Raw genomic sequence first — 20372 nt, 5'->3', positions numbered from 1 at the left:
TTACCAGTTAATGATGAATTTCAATGACTTATTTGATTTAGATCCATTAGCACATCCAAATCTGTACAACTAATTATAATGACTGATTTGATTTAGATCCATTAGCTTATATAAATATTTATAACAAATTTTACTTACTGATTTGGTTCAGATCCATTAGCACATCTAAATATTTACACCCAATTTTAATGTGTTTTTTGGTTCAGATTCATTATTAGCACATCTTAAGCTTTACAGCAATTGTAATGACTGATTTGATTCTGATAGCACATAAAAATCTATACAGTAAATTTCAATTTGGAATTTGGGTAGACCTGCGTAGCGTTGTAGTGAATATTTTAGATAGCTTATTTGGGGCTGTTAAGAATAACCCAGTTTTATACAACGATTCGTGAACTGATAAATAATATAATTATAAATACCTCAAAACCAAGCAATATTAACCTATTTATACAAAATTTATTATTATACTTGTATTGTATCAAATTGATATATTATTACACTTTTAACTAAAGTAGCTTATATGCCATTATGAACTAGTACCAAACGGTCGCGTGTGATGAGATAAATTGTCATTAGAGGCATTTTACGCCTTTTGTTTTTTAAGTCTTCATCTAGTCTTAAACCAATTTGGTCTTTTTGCAAGATATAAATTCGAGAGGTCATAATTTTATTTCCATTACGAAAGTTAACGTAAAACATTACGAATATAATGTTCCAAACACCGCTAAGAGACACTTTAAAACATGTTAAAATACAATAGAGGTTATAATTTTCACGTAAAATCAAAACGCTTTAGCAAAAGTATAATAAAATAAATCGCGGTAACAAAATTGATGCGTCCTATAATATACTAGTAAATTCTTAAATATTTTTTCGATTATATATTTTTTGCCAGTTTGCTAATTGAAAGTGATTAGTGGCACTTTCATTCAAGTTCATAAAAAATTTTCAAATTACGTCGGTAATTCAGTATATTGTGATTGCTTCTACCAGTTCATACAATTGTTTGAGATTTGAAAGGTCTCCTGCATGAATGCAATTTCACAAAGATTGTACGAAATTCATTTAAAATCTATCAACACTTACAACCTTACAAATAAGCTTGGTATAAAGTTATAATTGAGATTAAACAATGACTATGCAAAATGTATAAAAATTGACGTTTTGCTCATGATTGGTTTATTTAGATGTACCACGTTTCCCGCGTTTATTTGCAAGGATGCTTGACATTCGGAAACATTCAGAACTATCATTGTATTGATACAAGTGATGTCAACGATACGGTCAACATTTTGCATATTGGTTTTTAGTCTCAGGTATAAAATTTTACCAATTTTATTTGTAAGGTCATTAAATTTTACTCACCACAAAAAATTACAATTTTTCTAATTGTTTAGTGATAACATATTGTATAAATTAAGATTATAACTATTAATTGTTTTGTCTAAAACGGACTAAAAGCTTATTTTGTTATTAGTTTGTAGAAATTGCTAGAGACGAATTCTACCCAAAGGTTTTGCATAGAGATGTTGCTTCTCTGACGGTCGGACGCCGACTGATGTTATTAAAGTTAAAAATACCCGCGATTTAATTCGTCTTTAGTGTAAATTATTTTATTGATTTATCGCTCATGTGTGGGTTTTAAATTTTCTTTAGTTTAAGTTTGTTAATTAGGTTAATTTTGTGAGCAAGTGACCTATTTTTTTCGCACACCGCATGTCTACTTGTACATCACATGTGTGGTATAATTTTTTGTTTTATTACTGCCGTGTGTGCGAGGAAAATGTGCGTTTGTACATAGCTTAAAAAGAAATGTTTGTTTTTTTTTATCTTGCAAGAATAACACACAATACGGGTAGTTCCGATGGAAATTAAAACCTAAAAATATTTTAAGATCTTAGTTTTGTGTGTTATTATTGTCGGGATTATTTTCTAATGTGTTACTGACCTATTGTATAGAGTAAAGTAAAAAAATATGACGTCACTAAAAAATAAAATAAATAAAAGAATGGCGGAAAAAATATTTTTAAAATAAAGCCAGTGCTTTAGAGGCGCTGTTAAAAAATGTAACACAAGAAAAAAGTGGCTTGTGGTGTTTAATTTGTTTGTAAAAAAGTATTTGTAAAAAGATGCAACCGCCAAAAAAATTTTTCGCTATTTCTACGAAAATATTACGTTCGGCTTCGGCCTTTTCTTTCAGCATTTAAAGGCCGGCAACGCTCCTGTGATTCCTCTGGTGTTGCAAGAGATTGTGGGCGGCGGTGATCACTTAACAACAGGTGACCCGTACGCTCGTTTGTCCTCCTATTCCATAAAAAAAAAAAATTAGCGATGCGATGGTGAAGAAGGGGAAGGAACACGATGAAGAAGTCGATGTTTGTCTTATGGTTGCTTTCGGAGCTGGAGATGGTGGTTTTGTTTACTTTTATTGTCGGAAAGCGCCGCAGTATTGATGTGAATACTGGATCGTGATTACTGCGATGATGTGACGTCATCGACCCTAGGTCCAGAGATAATGTAACTAGGTACTACTACATTTTAAAACCCGACAATCCGACTAACTTGGGTTTTTTCGCAACGGAGTTATAGCTGGGGTGGGGTCCTGATTTCAGAGCCCAATTTAGTCCAATGAGAGCTAATCAACTTCACAAACAACATTTAAATTTCTCTGTAGATGAGTGTTGGTTTTCTCACAATGTAAGGGCGTCAAATAACAGTGGATAATATAAATAATGTGGTTAATCGAAATCGCATTGTTAGGCGGGTTGGGATTAAATCGCATTGTTAGGCGGGTTGGGATTAAAACACATTGTTAGGCGGGCTGGGATTAAATCGAATTGTTTGGCAGGTTGGGATTAAATCGCATTGTTAGGCGGGTTGGAATTAAATCGTATTGTTAGGCGAATTGGGATTAAATCGCATTGTTAGGCGGGTTGGGATTAGATCGCATTGTTAGGCGGGTTGGGATATAATTGCATTGTTAGGCAGGTTGGGATTAAATCGCACTGTTAGGCGGGTTGGGATTCAATCGCATTGTTAGGCGGGTTGGGATTAAATCGCTTTGTTAGGCGGGTTCGAATTAAATCGCATTGTTAGCCGGGTAAGGATTAAATTGCATTCAATTTGTTATATTTTTAAAGTGATAACCCTCACTTTCACAATTTTATTTGTGTATTAAATTGCATTGTTAGGCAGGTTGGGATTAAATCGCTTTAGACATGGCTGAGACACGTGTTTTGTTAAGCAGCATATAACTATATAACCGCCACGCGCCGTCTTAAATGGATTTTATCTTTTTCTATTACAAAATTATGTTTATTTTTTAACTAAAAGTCGTTAAGCAAACCATTCACTGAGTTATTTATTTAGTTCTTTTAACAGCATTTTTTTTTAAATCTAATGCAGCAAAACTTAAGTATAAGCAGTAAATATAAGTATTTAAGGAACAAGTAAAGGAACGGAACGGATATTGGATGCGCCACAATTTGACTATTCTCTTTGTTGTAATTTTTTGTTACATTGTAACTAATTGTAACAGACGCAATAGTATCTGATTGGTTAATATAATGCCAGTTGACTCTCACGCCAGTTAATAACAAAGTGTCACCGGGGACCGGCACAGTCAAACGCCGAGCGGACACACACTTTAGCACCAAGAGGAGACCTTCCTAGAGGATTAGCAGGGGTCCCCAGCTGCAGAACCTCAGGTATGTCTGTTTATTGCTTCGCCATAACTAATTTTCATTTTCAATATCATATGTTTTATTACTTATTAATACGGCTTTATTCACGTTTTTGCCGGTGTCGGTACCGACTAGTTTCGGAAAAAAAAATCCATATCACATACCAGTCTGCCGATCGGGGCCATGCTAGGCACGTGATTGGCACGGTGGTCTGGATCAGGCAGTAGGCAGCTGTCCGGATGTGACGTAATTGTCACTGCTTGTGGCGGCGACATGAGACGGGTCGTCCCCTACCCTAAAATATGGTTTAGGTGGAGGCGATGGCTGGCTCATGCGTCATGCTCCTGAAGGGTCGCTGCTTGTGGTGGATGATCCTGTTGCCGGGGCTCGGCTTCAGATTCTTAAAGGTTATATATAGTATATACATATTTTTTGACATTCATAAGTGTCATTTCCATGACCTACATGAATAAAGATTGATTTTGATTTGATATCCAGTTGTTAGACTGTTAGACTATTTTCTAAAGTGAACACAATATCATCCTTAGCGCAGGATGCCGGCGAGATTATGGGTACCACAACGGCGCCTATCTCTGCCGAAACACAATATGCTTACACAGTAATGTACTAATATGTAAGCATATTGTGTTTGGGTCTGAAGGGCGCGGTAGCTTGTGGATTTAACATCTTATGTCTCAAGGTGACGAGCGCGATTGTTTTGCCGCTCAAAATTTGCGGGTTTTTCAAGAGGCAGGGCGGATAAATTAGGCCTGTCGCACGGTCGCACGGGGCGGACGTGAATTACTGTCGTAATGATGACGACTAATTCAAACCCATGACCGTAACTGTACCGTTCTTGAACACGATCCGCGTGGAAGTGAACGATATATTCATACACGGCGTACACATGCTCCAAACCGCGCGCCGACGGTCCGCGTCGCACTAAATACAGCCTAACAGAGGCTTGCGTAGATGTGCGTCCTTTGTACTGGATGCCGGCTAGATTATGGGTAACATAACGGCGCCTATTTCTGCCGCGAAACGGTAATGTGTAAGCATTATTGTGTTTTTGGTCTGAAGGGCGCTATGGCTAGTTAAATTACTGGGCACATTAGACTTAACATTTTATGTCTAATGGTGACGAGCACAATTTTTTGAATTTTTGGTGTGGAAACTCAGAATTTTTGGTTTTTCAAGAATCCTGAGCGGCACTGCATTGTAATGGGTAGGGCGTATCAATTACCATCAGCTGAACGTCCTGCTCGTCTCGTCCCTTATTTTCATAAAAAAAAACTAAAGAACGGATAGGTCCTGTTTTTCAAAGATACTTAACTTTACTCGCGTAGAGAACAGACATCCTCTCTGATGTAAACGTCCGGTGAGTGTTCCAGTTTATGCCCCGGGTATGAAAGATGAGGCATCAGGCAGAGAGCATATATGTGTCTCGGTCAAAAATAGGCAGGGTTGGCATCGCCGTCTCCAGTAGGAGGCATCGAAATTAGTCATAAGCCCCCTGATGAAGTTCACAGCGAATGTAGAGAAGAGTGGTTGTTTCTTGTCCTGTTTGCCGCGAGTCAGCGACAGTTTTACTCCCTCCAAAGTACGCGGAGCAGCCTGGGCATCCACCATTAGATCCTAATTGTGGACGTCCAAGGCTGGATTCTCCAGGACTACTAAGTCTGGTACCGCATCGGAGTAGTCTTGTATTATTTCGTGCTGTCACTTGTCTTCAGCGCTATTGTATTGTTAGTTAGCCAATTTGTGTTAGTTATGCTAAAAATATAGTCAACTTAATATTTGTTTGAATAGACTAAAGATTTATGATAACCTATAAGATATGGCAGAAGAAGCCTATCTGTTTCATGCTCCTGTTTCCTGAACGAGCGCTACTTGGGATGAACCGCTCGATCTTCTTGGCAATCATAAACTGCTGCAAGCCTTGAGGCTATGTACTAGAACTCTGTAGATTGAAATGGTTAAGGTACCTCCCTCACAAGTAAGTAGGTATCACTTATTTTTCACATTTCTAGCTCACAAATGGTGTATTTCCTGCGTCAATCCAGTGAGCAGAAATCGTTTTTGCTTACTCGGTGATAATAATTATCGTCTTCTCTTGTTTTTGCCCTATTTAATATTATATGGTGCGTAATATTTTTTGATTTTTTTTTGTAAAATTAGTTCAGTTTTTTCTGTAATATAAATGGGTATGAAATCGTAATTTGAACTGAATATTCTTTCGTTGTCAAGCTCCATAAGTTGCATTAGGTTGAATATGTAGGTAAGTATATACGTGTTTGAATAGAAAGTTAAGTATTTTGTTTCTTGTGCCTTTAATCCGTCGCTGTCTGACAGCACGCGCGGTCGGTCAGAGGTTCCGAGACCTCTTGCGAGATGGATACCTTATCTTGTGACAAGTGCCGGTTGGTCGTGAATGAGTGCCTGAGTTTTTGTGTTAACACCCTAGATTCAATTGATAATGTCAGTTTAGCACTTCTTTGTAGGCAATCATTCGACGAAGAGGAAATTTTCAAGGCGAAACGCTTGCTGTTTGAGACGATTCCACAGAGACTCGTCAAAAGAAAGGGTGAGGATCGAAAACAGAAAAATATAGAGGATATCATTAGTGTTTTACGAAGTACAGAGCCCGATGATATTCCAACTTTTGTGGCTAAAGACCTACACAAGCTGCCGCCCGTTACTTTCGATCATATTGATGTGACACGCCTTTTGAAGGATATTGTTACCCTGCAGAGTCAGGTGCGGGCTCTTCAAGAGAAGCAGGAGGAGTATATGACAAAAAAAGATTTTGAAATTTCCGTTAGAGACTACGAAAAGAAGAAAATTGTGTCTGAGGCTGAAGCAGGAGAGACTGAACCTTATGTCAATACCAAGAGAGGCGGTTTTTGCTTGCAAGATAGCTACGACTCAACAAGTGGCCCGATGGGGTTAATGACCGGCCTTTCAAATGGCACACCGCCGAACGTGACAATGCAAAAACGAGTTCCCGCGCAACCGTCACCGTCTTACGCGTGTGTGGCAGCGGTGCCGACCAGTAAACCTATCTCTGTCACGCTCGTTCAACGAGTGAATCAAGTAGAAGCGCACGCGTCACCGCCAGCTGATGCGATGATGTCATGTAATGCAATGAATTGCGAACCGAGTGGCGCGGAAACGCAAAATAACAACGAAGGAGAGTGGGTTCGTGTCGTAAGGCGTAAGTCATCGCGATTTAAAGGAACGAGAGGTACAGCGACGGTAGACTCCTCAACAAAACTAAAAGCAGCGGACTTACAAATCCCGTTATATATTTATAATGTTTCGAAGGAAAACACGGAGCGTGATGTCGCGGAATATGTATATGGAAAGACGCAGATAAATATTGTGCCTGAAAAGGTACCTATGAAATCGTCTAGAGATTACAATTCTTTTAAATTTTATATACCTAGAAGTAAATTATTATTATTTACGGACAGTAAATTATGGCCAGAAGGTATATATTTTAGAAGATATATATTATTTAGACATGGAAAAAAGGCCATAGTAAATCCAGAAAAAGTGGACATTAATAATGGATCTAAACAAAATTAGAGGGAACAAACATACACTAAAGCTAGTTAGCTATAACTGTAAGTCCTTGAAGCGGTCGGTGGACAGCGTGAGGAGCCTATGCGGATCTGCGGATGTAGTCGCACTCCAGGAGACCTGGCTGCTGCCGTTTGAACTTACCTACCTTAGCACCATTCACGACGAGTTTGAGTCTACGGGTACATCGGCTGTGGATACGGGAGCCGGCATTCTACGTGGCCGTCCCCACGGAGGAGTCGCGCTGTTATGGCGTAAGAATGTGTTTTCGTCCGTGTCTATAGTGAAGTGCGACAGCGTTAGGTTGTGCGCCCTCAAATGTCAGGTACGTGAGCACTCGATGCTATTTTTTTCTGTGTATATGCCTACAGACTGCCCGGATAATTTAGCGGAATTTACAGAGTGCTTGAGTGAAATTAATGCAATTATTGAAGACTGCGGTATTAGTATGGTTTTTATGTTAGGCGACTTTAACGCACACCCTGGGGAATTATTTTTTAATGAATTGATACAGTTTTGTGGCGAGCAATCATGGGTGTGTGCCGACTACGAACTGTTGTCAAATAAAAGCGATGTATTTACATATACTAGTGATATTCACGGCTGCTCGCGATGGCTAGACCACTGCCTTGTAACGAGTATGGCTAGAAAATACGTTGATCGTATAAACATAGTGAACAATGTGTCGTGGTCTGATCATTATCCTGTAGAGGTTTATTGTAAACTCAATTTATTTCACACTCGTCTAGAAAGCGCGCAATCGACGGCTTTTAATAAAATAAGTTGGGGACGTAGGGACACTGATCAGATTAGTCTGTATACTGAGTTTTGTAACAATAGGTTGAAGATGGTAGACTTTCCCGTAGAGATGGTAGATTGCTGTAATGAACTATGTAACGACCCGGAACATAAACGGATCTTAGAACAATGGTACGAGGATATTACAAGCATACTACAGGATGCGGCAATATATAGTCATAGAGCTACCCAGCGACATAAAAAAAGATATATCACTGGGTGGAACAAGCATGTGAGACCGGCTCATGCGAAGGCTCGTCTCTGTTTTCAGTCATGGGTGTGGGCTGGGAGGCCGTCTTGTGGGGTCTTGTACGACGAGATGCGGGAATCTCGCAAGGTATTTAAAAATAAACTTAAATGGTGCCAGAACAACGAGGAGCAAATCAAAATGGACATGTTAGCCACATCGTACGAGACTAAGCACTTCGGCAAGTTCTGGCAGCACACCAATAGACTGAATGCAAGGGCGAATCTTCCGAGTGAAGTAGGTGGAGTGAGCGGATCTCAAAAGATTGCTAATATGTTTAGGGAGCAATTTAAAGTGGAGCCTCTTAAAATACCCTTTACGAACAACGATGCTGAGGACATCGTGGTTAACAGGGAAGTCTTGGTGCGTTTTACGCTTACTGAAGTCAAGGGAGCACTAAAGAGTATGAAACATGGAAAGTCACCGGGACACGATGGCCTGAGCATCGAGCACTTAAGGTATGCGGGTTCGCACCTTCCCAGAGTCCTCAAATTGCTCTACAACCTATGTATTAACCACAGTTACCTGCCAGAAGCCATGATGAAGACAGTAGTAGTGCCCATTATCAAAAACAGAACAGGTGATGCGGCGGATGGATCCAACTACAGGCCGATATCGCTGGCGACGATAGTGGCTAAGGTGCTGGACAGTTTGATGGATGCACAGCTAAGTAAATCAATTAAAATACACGACGCTCAGTTCGGCTTTCAGCCTGAACTCTCTACGGAAAGCGCAATCCTGTGCCTCAAGCAAACTGTGCGGTACTATACCGACAGGAAAACTCCTGTTTATGCCTGTTTTTTGGATCTATCCAAAGCTTTTGACCTAGTAGCTTACGACGTCTTGTGGCATAAGCTCGAAAAGGAATCAGCTTTGAGACCCGAACTGATTTCATTGTTTAAATACTGGTATGGTAACCAAACTAATGTGGTTAGGTGGGGTAATGAACTTAGTGACCCATATAAAATGGAGTGTGGAGTGAGACAGGGAGGGCTGACGTCCCCTGGGCTGTTTAATTTGTATGTGAACCAGCTGATTGAGGGGCTCGGTGGAGCTGGTGTCGGGTGTTCAATAGATGGCATACGCATGAATAACCTTAGCTACGCCGACGACATGGTTCTACTGAGCCCCTCAGTTGGGGGTCTTAAAAGGTTGCTGCAACTCTGTGAGGAGTATGCCGGGATGAATGGACTCAGTTACAACGCCAAAAAAAGCGAGTTCCTTATTTTCAGGGGAAAGAACAAACTATCCAGCTTTAAACCAAAGATACAATTATGTGGTAATCCCCTGAAGCAAGTGACTGAGTTCAAGTATCTCGGTCATGTAGTAACCGACAGCCTGAGGGATGATAGTGACATGGAACGAGAGCGCCGGGCTCTGTCGGTCCGAGGCAATATGTTAGCCCGCAGATTTGCGCGCTGTACTGGGCAAGTAAAGCTGACCTTATTCAGGGCTTACTGCCAGTCATTTTACACGTGCAGTCTGTGGATGGACTACAGGCAGCGGACCTATGGTGCCTTGCGTGTTCAATATAACAATGTGCTGAGAGCGGTGTTGAGGAAGCCTCGACACTGCAGTGCGTCGGCAATGTTTGCGGATGCTCGCGTGGATGATTTCTACGCGATCATGCGCAAGCGTGCCGCGTCCATGATGCGCAGGCTAATGAGTAGTACCAACACTCTTCTCAGCGCATTGGCCAGGAAACTAGATAGTCCTCTCTGGAGGTGCTGGGGGGGTGCGCACATAGGCGCCAAGAGGCTCCCTCGGGTTTTTTAGTTATAGTTTTTAGTTATAGAATTAGTTGTTAAGCTAGAAATAAGTACCTACTAACATAGTTTTAAGTTATTTGTCATACTAACACAGTTATGGGTCTAATGGCCTGAAATAAAAGTTTATTATTATTATTATTATTATTATTATTAATATGTTACTTGGCTCAGTAAAAACTGGCTACGCTAAGAAAAACTGGGCACTTGCAATTAAAGCAAACTTGGCTCTTTTGTAGAATAAATAAAAAATAATCGCTAATAACTGACAATAAGGTGGCACAAAGCCATTGAAATAAAAGTGTGTTTCAGAGGTTCATTCTTTATTTTCACGTTGACTCTTAAAGTTAGATGTTAAACCCTTTCTTATCTTCAAACCATATGATAAATGTTCGTATTTGAGTGGGTCGGAGAGATATTATATATTCTATCTCATTCTGATTTTCTTCACCACTACCATCTGAGTCTTTGACGGCTCTGTAAATGAAATAAGAACTGTAAGTTAAGATAATAGTTATATTGTGTGTCAGTCAGATCATAATACATGTTACCTCTTTGTTCTTGATACTCCTGGTGATACCCCAATTGTTTCATCAGAACATTCATCATCCTCGTACTCTTCATCAGGACTCTTCTCTTCTGAGCTGTATTCCTTCTCTGATTTTAAGCTCTTAAAATCTCTTCTTGTTCCTGAAATAATGAATTAATAATAGATAATAAATAGTTTTGCTTACTTTCAATTATGGTTGCTATGGAGTCTCTAATCAAGTACCCACCATCAGTAGGTACCTGTAGTTTTGATAAACAAGTGGTTATTTAAAAAGATAAGACGTTTATTTTACCACTCTATGCCGGTACGTCTGTAACATTGATTTATGTCGCAAAACAAGACAAGACTCAGTTAGATTCAGTTAGTTTAGAATAGTTAGATAATTATAGAAAAAATAGGTACAAAAGCCATGGCTTATACCCATGGGTTATATAGTTTTCTTATGCAGTCACTTTTTGCCATCTTGTACGTAGCGACATGAACCTGCTGTAGAAATTTTTAGACGATATTATACTTTACCATGACAACCGTATGATGATAAAATAACTACTTACTTTCTTTGTTTGGGTGAATATCTTCTCTGTATCTTCGACTTATTTCATCACTTTTATCATATATATCTTTGCTTTCATACAACTTCTTATTTGCATTTTTTATAGAGAACTGTGAACCTCGCCCCTTAGGCCTTCTACTGCTATTCCGGCGTCTCATGTTACCAAAAGACCTCTTCTCCTTTCTATGCAACTCTGGATATTTCATCTGTGTATTGATTGTTCTACGTTTTTGCTCGACTGGCCTTCTAGGATATTCTTCTGAACTTTCATCTTTTGGCCTAATCATAATACGACGCGGTTGGTTTTTGTAATACATTTCGTAAATTGACTTTGTAATACCGTCATCATCACTGGCAGTTATATCTGTAATAGTCATATGATGTTATGCAAAGCGAATTACAACTAAATGTTATATTAATAACTTATAACAACCAATACTGTCAATTATTCAGCAAACAAGTTTAAGTATGCCATATTTGTGTTGCTAAAGTCTATTGAAATTATTTATTAAAAACACCTCAAGTTATATACTTGCATGCTTTACTTATATGCCAGAAACGAAACGCACCTTAAAATAAAAAATACAAATAAAGCACCATTCTTAAAACAAACGAAACCCACCTATAAATCATAAATATACAACCCAAAGCAAAAGTTATTTATTCTCATTAATATAACTTGTCGATATTATGTTCACATTGTAAGACTTGTTTCAAAAAACCATGTATTTCTAGAAAATATTGTTATAAAATTATATTGAGATATTTTGGAGACGTAGTTATAGTTGAGTGAGTTAATAAAAATCATACAAACCGGCTTCTTCGTATGCTCCACTAAATGGTTTCGGACTATGTACATTCACAGTTACATCATCATAATTATCCGAATTAATTTGAGGTTTCCTGGGGGTGATATCTGTACTAATTCTTTTAGTATGCCTCTGAATATTCCTTTTATTATTGAAACTAGGTCTTAATGTTGTTGGCACGTTAAGTTTCTTTAAATTAGCATTGCCGATAGACTTTTCATAATGTGTCTCATTATCACTAACGACATAGGATGATATATTGGCTTCTCGTTTTTTTCTATCATAGTATTCCATTTTGACTTTAGTTGGATGTCGTTGTGCTACATTTATTTTTTTCTGTCTTCGTTTTGGTATTACTTCGTCTTCTTCTGAAAGTTGTCCTGCAAGAATACCTTCTATTTAAGTTCGTCAACATAGTTCTAGAATCAACGAGAAGTTGATAATAATCAATGCCTACATCCATTTGGAACACCAGAAAATACATAAGTGGTCATGGCGGCATTGATCACCAATGACCCATATGCTTGTTTGCTTCCCCATCAGACACCAGTGTTACTGTTATTTTGTGGCGTGTGAATGTTTTGGAATTAAATAACTGTTTGAAAGAAGATAATTGCAAGATCAAGCCAGCAACAACAAGTAAACTGCTATTTTAATTAGGGCATGAGGGGGGGAATCTTGTTTGCTTTATATGAATAGACATAGTAATGGCCGAATGTGCGTGCTTTCTCGGAGGTGACAGGTCACGTCTTGTTTATGCATCGCGGCTAGCTACGACCCAAACCACACCCCCGCCTGAGTCTGTGCAGTTCGGCGCTCATTAGCAAATAGTAAATACGTCAACTTCGTGACGTGTGCATTTTTCTTTAGATTTAATTAGATGACTACGTGTTATTAGATGTTTTAACGAGGTTTAAGTTGCTATATATTAATATTTTCTTGTCGCAAGTGTTAAAGGGTGGTTTTATTTAACAGATATGGCGTATTTTTGTTCCTATTATTTTCAAGCAGCCGAAGTTCGAAATAATACAGCCAAATAGACATTGATTTTAAAATGTTGTTTAAATCCCACTTTTTGATACGGCGACTAAACCTTGTACTTTTGATGTGTGCGTGACGTCAGCGGACGTCGTCAGTTGGCGTAACTAATATGGCTGCTTGTCAAAGTCTTATCGTGCGAGTGCTTATTAGTATTTAAAATTAAGAACTCACCGTAGTCTTTGTGGTTTCTCTGTAGTTTACTATTATCCGTGTAATCGGGGCTATCCTCTGGTAGGATGCCATCTTCACTACCATCGTATACATATCTGTCAATCAAATCAATTATAAAATACAAATTCTGATTCAAATATACCCTCTGACTTTAATTGACTAACCGTTAACCGAAAAATGCCTATATTATATGAAGGAATTCAGACAACGAAATAATTATTATTTCGTTATAATTATTATAAACAAGATTTTTTACAAATAATAAGATTTAAGTACTTAAATATCTTTTAAATATAAACTTGAAAGTTTGCGGCTTTTATTTATATATTAATAATTACAGATAGGGTTATATTAATACTAACTATATTATTAATGAAGAATTATTTAGTCAGCACATGCATTAAAGAAGCTCGGCAGCGCTTTTTTGTTTATTTGTTTATGAATAATTAAGACTTCAAATGTGTTAATAATAAACGCGAAGTAAAATAAGTCCATGTTTAAATCTTTTTGTCTTTGAATTTTAAACTTGGGAGTAACTTTACTGCGTTTATTAATAAGACAGATAGAGTAATGCATTAATGATATACTAATAGATTAAGTAATTTTGATCCTGTGTTCACGTAATCGGAAGTCTTTAAGACGATGGCGCCGTCCACATTTGTGAACATTCACTTTTCCTTAGACGGGAGCATGTGCACGCGTCGTTTTAAAAAAATATGTTACTTACCCATTTAAAAATACTAATATAGTCTAGACCAGCATGCTACAACAACATAATCGAAAATTGGTCCTTCGAGCCGGATCACATATTATGATGTTTTTCAAAATTAATTGTGTTACCTAATTTAAAAAACATATTGTACTATAATGTTATTGGATATGTACCGCGTACTCCAATCCATTTGCCTCGCTTCTTCCAACCACTGATTAGCAGCTAGCGTTGTTTCGCGTACTACTTTGATTTTCAGTTGAAGGAATATCTTACGGAGATCAACATTGATGTGGTAGTCTGCATACTCCTCTAAAATATCTTTGTCTGGTTTACGTCCTGTAGGAATAAGTGTTTAAAAATAAGTAGGAAAATTATTAGGTAGGGAGGTAAAGCCACCACACTTCAGTAAAAAAATGTTGCGTTTAGATTTAGAGATTGTGTGTACTGGTGGTAAGTACAGACACGAAAGTCTGAAAATGAAAGTTAAAAAAACTCGCTTCTCCATAGAACTTACAATTACAAAACTCGAACAATGGGGTAGAAATAAGTGTTACTGGCAAAAAAATCTTACCTTTCGGTCTCTCCAATGTATTTTCCAATCTGAGCAGAACAGAACCAGCCTTCCAAGGCTCCAAAGTTATGATGTTGATATGTCTCGGTAGACCGTGAAGTTGCAGAGGCGAGAACTGAAGGTATAATTTATATATCAGTCCAGGTTTAACAATTTAGTGATGACAGTAGCATGACAGCTACGTCTTACACTCGCGATAGCCAGTCTTTTTTTAGTGTGCATGCGCTGCTGAAAATAGCAGCTAACGGTTCGCCGCTATCTTTTCAACACTTTCACAGCTGTCACAGTCTGTTTACACGTATAATGAAAGAATACTAACTAGATTCAAGGTAAAGGCCTAAAACCGGCAAGAGAAATGAGACACGTATAGAAATTAGAAATGTATAGAACGTCATTAGTAATATAATATATAGTGTATATTTATTTTCATAACCCTCTTATTCCTGACGTTCTGCCACTTGCGACGATTGATCTTCTCCCCAGAGGTCAAGAACAGCATCGGCTCGAACATCATCTTGCTGGACATCTGAGTGGCGCGTTCGTTGAAGGACAGGTCTTCAACTAGAATTATTACTTAGTAGAATATTCATTAGTTGATTTTTTGAAGTTATACTTCTTTAGACACGTAATGAAAATAGGATGAGAGTGACATTTTAAGATGCGCGCGCATCACTGTAATACAAAAGTAACAGTGTGAGATTGGTTCCTAAAATTTTCTAAGGTTTGCGACATTCGTTATTCCTTTTTGGGTTTCTTCGTCCATTATTAGGATAGGCAAAGGGTTCAAGCCCGTACAGCCGTATTCATTATTTAATAATTAACTGTCAAAGCAAATTATTTAATAATTAATTGTTAAAAATAAATTGTAAATAAGCACAAGTGCTGACTCGGCAATCCCCGCGCCCGCTCATTGTATTATTTATCATATACATAATGAAATGTAATTGACTGAATTAGTCAAAATATAAGATTAGTCAAAAAGATAAGTCGTCACCGACGTATCAATACACAATAGTATGAATTTCAGTTTTATGCAATAAATGGAAATACAAGTACCTACTACTGGCCCACAAAAGTATAGTAAAATTAATTATTAAATTGAAATACTTAAAATATAAGAATTAAATTTACAAACAAAATAAATACTAAAATTGAATTCGCAAAAGAAAATAGACTACTTAGACAACGTACGTTGACCTCGAGGGGTGAGGAGCGACAACGGAGCACACAATTGGCAACTCGGCTGTTACTTGTGTTCACGTAAACAAGCTCTTAACAATTAGCGAAGAAATGAAAATTGATTCAAACATTGCAATCTAATTTTTGGGAAGTTCAATGAATAAATACAGTCAATTACTTGAAACGATCGCACAAACAGCTGAAAAGAAATCACTGCACAATGGCAGTGACCTCTCGCGTTCCGCGCGCGCCTTTACTAACTGAGCCAACCGTTCGAGTGACGTATTGTTGATAAAATCCTGTTAGATGAAGTCACAAGGGCTTCATCTACAGGATCTACTTTACATTTTACAAAACAAACTTTAAAAGCTAAAAAGCCTTAAAAACTTGGGGTGCAGTGTTTTTTATCATATTTATCAATCATTATCTCACGATATCAAATTAAACAGCTTTTTTATTTATCGATTACAATAATTCTCTTTAAAGGAAGCTAATTATCGATAGAAGATATCGATAGATGTACGACTGTTGCCTTTGAAAACGCCGACACAGTGCGCCGGCAAATGAATCACGCTGCGTGGCAAACTGGCAACGTCGCTTATTGATGTGCAAATATTCATGTTCATTGAATCATTGACTAGTGGCCCAATTCTACAAAATGAAAAGTCTTCGTTTTGACAAAATTAATGCACCGATTTTATTCTTTCTTTGTATATACAAATACTGACGATATCGTCAAACGCGCTAACAACTATGTATCTACATTTATTACATAATATGCTAAGTTCATTATGTATACTAACACTAAACTATGGCCTATTATATGGCCTAAACAGACCCACACTTGAAAACCAAAAACATACAAATGTGATATCTAACTTACTGTCTTTACGAGCATTCCCAAAGTATATCCTATGTTTACCCTTCACCACAAGACCGAGCCCAAATTCTTCTTCGTTCAATGGTTCTTCTAGACCAAATCCATCATCGGTTAATAATCTTCTGTGAATCTAAAACATATGATGTGACAGTTATAACAACCATCATGTTCACGAGTCATCCTTATACAAACAATGAATCCAAGCTGTGAAGGATGATGCATCCAATATACAATAAGTAATTTATTCTTTAGTATTCTTTTTTACTTCTTATGAAATATTTGATATTATTTAAACTCGGTACACATTCTACAATCTAATTTATTATGTATATTACAGCCATTGCAAAATACTCTATTTCATTGAAAAGATTGTCCGTTGAGTTTCTTGTATGTTCTTTTCACGAGCTCTACATTTTCATATGGTAGAATCAGTAATTTAAAAGAAATATTTTTAATGATTATACAAAAGCGTTGAAGCCTTATTGACTAACGTTTATTTGACTTTGAATTTGATATATTTTACATGTTAACGCTTTTTAATTTTTAAATTAATGTATAAAAGATATTTTCTTCGTATTCATCCTCCTGTGCCCTTGTTCGTCTGGCACGGGTTTTCGATGGTAAAATTACATAGAAAACCGCCTTACAAAAGGCGAATTTTTCCCGTCGGTCTTTAGTGACGTTTTATACGTTGACTCTTTGGGAGTTCCTGTGTAGGTCGTATTAATAGAATATAAATATATTTATTTATCATAGGAAGTGACCGAGTGACAATAACATAACAAATTGCAACAACACTTTATAAACGCCATGAAGCTACATCAGTTCGTAAAGGGACTTAGACATGGGAAGAAGAACTGATAATTCAATTAATAGGCTTTTTTGGAATTTTTATGCTCACCATAATTATCCTATACTTTAGAACAACAAATTGTTGCATAAGACTTAGAAAATTGTATTGTATATGATGTGGTGTACTTAAATAAACAAATAAAATAATCAAGGCTATCAAGTGAAATATCGAATATTTTGAGAGGTCGCTATTTAACATTGACAATAGCTTTAACCGCCGAAGATTGGACGGTTACGGTTAAGAGTTAAAGTTATAACGTCATTTCAAAATTGTCAATTTGTGCAACATTTTTTCTTAACCGGTACATTAATATTTTTGCTATTGCTAAAGTTAGTTAATGCAACCCAGCCTTAGTAATCCTAAAGTTTACTAAATAAATATTTTTATTAAAATAATATGCTAAGTGAATAGATACAAATACATAGTGATATACCATCAACTCGATGTCCCCATCATCGTAGGAGGTGCCCCCCTGGCTCCTATCGGTGAGGACACACATCTGAGAGCTGGTGTTCACTGAGGAGATGCAGATCCGTGACGTCACGGGATAGAAACAAGAGCAAAGTGCCTTTTTTTGTGGAACACCTGAATAACACAATATATTTAAACGTACTTTAGTGTATATAATAATTTACCGGTTACCGGTCTTTAGATTTTAATTAGACATCGATTCTTACGCAATATAGAAAACCTCAGATAACGCAATATTATACTATCTTATTCATAAATATTGTAAGCAAGATGTGTAAGCTATAATAATGTAAGTACAACACATATGATTTTTGTAATTTAATACACAGGAAATATCCCTTGGAGGGGCGGAGACAAGAAGTTGGCAGCGATGAATTAAAATTGATGGAAGAAGATCCATGGTTACCTATATCAGAGCTAGCGGCTGAAACTGTGAAAATCTTTGATAAATGGGTGCCCCATGAGTTGCCTGGATCATACAAACAAATATGCTTCGACGCCTGTGTTACATTACTGTCAGCCATTGCAAACCTTATTGGCAAAAACTAGCCACTAATCAACCAAGAATGTTTCAGTCGAGCCCATCCCTTATACTTTATCCTCCGTACGACAGCCGGCTAATTTAGAAGTGTGAGTAGAATGCATAATATATTACCACTGTTTTCCAAACTTGAACAATCTTCTGCAAGAAGAAAGGTTTAATTCCAATGAGGCAATTTAAATTCAAATAGAAACTCACCCTTGAACATTTTATTCATTCTCGGTCCCATACCAATTTTATCAGTCTCGACTGAAAAATCTTTTTTTTTTGCTATTCCGTCATCTCATGGCTTGTGTCTCGTTTCCTTGATATTTATATGTCAACTAAGGTTTGAAAATGTGATAATACACTAGTAAATATTTACTATACATACTTACTGGTTGTTTCATTGATGCACGTTCTTCTGATCATTTGCCGTCCATTAGAGTCAGTATAGAAGTATCCATTGTGGCTTATGTTTGTTTTGAATATGGTCACTACTTCTTTTCCTAGGTCGGTCCTGAAAAGTTATTAACATTGTGCAGGTAATGGAATGGGATAAACTACAAGGATAAACAAACCTGTTTCAACAATACTCTGTTACTACCAACGTGGTGAATTACAGGAAGAAGGCGGTTGGCATTAAATGTGGGCATGCAATTTTGAAAGGTCAAAGTGCCATATTTTTGTAATATGTAAAATAACGATATTGAAATATTGAAGTGGTGTGTGCATGTCGATGTGAATTGTCTAATACAGTAAACGAGTCAAGTTATTCCCAAAAATGAGGCAGCTTTGCAGGTTTTTGTAACCGAACCCACACAATATCAAGCAAAGCACGAAATAGTTCATAGTAAGTCAGGTGCTGTTTATTTTCTCTTCTGTTGTATGAAGTAGAAGCCCTGAATCCTAATAAAGAAGATGTGCAGATACCTAGAGACTTTTAAAAGTGATGTAACAGGAGAATAATTCTTATAATTGCAGGATACAGAACTAGACGGTTAATGAGCATTTGATGGCGAAGAAACCTGAAGTGGTCAAAGAATTTGTGAAAAAGAAGGTACAATACTTCGATCATATCATGCGTCACGATAAGTACCAAGTGCTGCAACTTAACATGCAGAGAAAAATACATTAAAAGGTACCAGGTAGAATGTGGATGTCATGGCTGAAAACCCTGAGAGAATGTTTTCATTTGAAGTTTACCTACATCTCTGTACTGTACTGCTGTGTACAAAATTAAAATAATAAGCAATAATAAAAGATGTTCATGTACAGCATATCTGAAAGTAGATTGACTGCATAAATTTATAAAGTGATGAAAGCAGAAAATGGCCAATTTAGGCAAACATACAACAATTTACATTGAGACTTAGTTGCAATGACAATAGTACAAAGAATATGAGAGCTAGCATAAAAGGGTTGAAGCCAGCAAACTATGTCAGAAATACGTTTCTGTAATTGAACTGAATAGTAAATATCTCTGCAATGTTTGCATAGCGACATGGTAAGTATGATTATAATATTATGATTATAAGTGTATATTGAAACAGTACTATGGTTAACTCTATACATGACATGCATGTAAATTATTGATGATGATATCTAAGAGTATGTGCAATCCAATGATGTAAATCTGTATCGGAATATAGTGCAAGACTCGTCAATATTGGCCTGAAATGGATTAGTTAATTCTTTTATTTGCCATTTGGTTCTAAATTACAATTGAACCTTATATAAAAAGAATAGAGGATAGTCCCAGACTCAAGGATGTCGTAAGAGGCGACTAATGGAATTTACCATTATTGAATTACCAGTGGGAGAGTCACGCTGCAGTCTTATGGCGTCAGCACAAACGGGCCAGACTCGTCCGGGTTAATTATCACACTCGCACCGATTACCGGCGTCAAGTAACGGCCTTGTACCGCTACATCACTTTTTCGGAGCTCCCCCCTCAACCAGAATATCTCAGCGGTACTTAAA

The 20372-nt window shown here is 37.3% G+C and overlaps 1 protein-coding gene and 1 long non-coding RNA gene across 5 annotated transcripts in view; one reads left to right on the top strand and one right to left on the bottom strand.

Moving 5' to 3' along the window:
* The first annotated feature begins 3636 nt into the window (after nucleotides 1–3636).
* LOC126974753 (uncharacterized) lies at nucleotides 3637–18786 on the top strand. The gene is made up of 2 exons (XR_007731574.1): nucleotides 3637–3710; nucleotides 18199–18786. It is a non-coding gene; the product is annotated as an uncharacterized LOC126974753 (long non-coding RNA).
* Nucleotides 10386–20372, bottom strand: part of LOC126974698 (lysosomal alpha-mannosidase-like) — a 41497-nt gene continuing 31510 nt past the window's right edge. For 3 of the 4 annotated variants that reach the window (XM_050822271.1, XM_050822272.1, XM_050822273.1), the window contains 11 exons: nucleotides 18788–18909; nucleotides 17832–17983; nucleotides 16549–16675; nucleotides 14920–15047; nucleotides 14487–14601; nucleotides 14089–14251; nucleotides 13204–13298; nucleotides 11997–12371; nucleotides 11184–11546; nucleotides 10631–10769; nucleotides 10386–10556 (listed from right to left, as the gene is read on the bottom strand). In XM_050822271.1, the coding sequence (XP_050678228.1) occupies nucleotides 10427–10556; nucleotides 10631–10769; nucleotides 11184–11546; nucleotides 11997–12371; nucleotides 13204–13298; nucleotides 14089–14251; nucleotides 14487–14601; nucleotides 14920–15047; nucleotides 16549–16675; nucleotides 17832–17983; nucleotides 18788–18909 (1909 nt within the window). In that variant the 3' untranslated portion in view covers nucleotides 10386–10426. Of the gene's footprint in view, nucleotides 10557–10630; nucleotides 10770–11183; nucleotides 11547–11996; nucleotides 12372–13203; nucleotides 13299–14088; nucleotides 14252–14486; nucleotides 14602–14919; nucleotides 15048–16548; nucleotides 16676–17831; nucleotides 17984–18783; nucleotides 18910–20372 lie in introns of those variants that run through there. The other variant, XM_050822274.1, reaches the window with a different exon arrangement.

Source organism: Leptidea sinapis, chromosome 33 (genome assembly GCF_905404315.1).
Source record: "Leptidea sinapis chromosome 33, ilLepSina1.1, whole genome shotgun sequence".
Classification (NCBI taxonomy): Eukaryota; Metazoa; Arthropoda; class Insecta; order Lepidoptera; family Pieridae; genus Leptidea; species Leptidea sinapis.
This window is presented reverse-complemented; position numbering and strand designations above follow the sequence as displayed.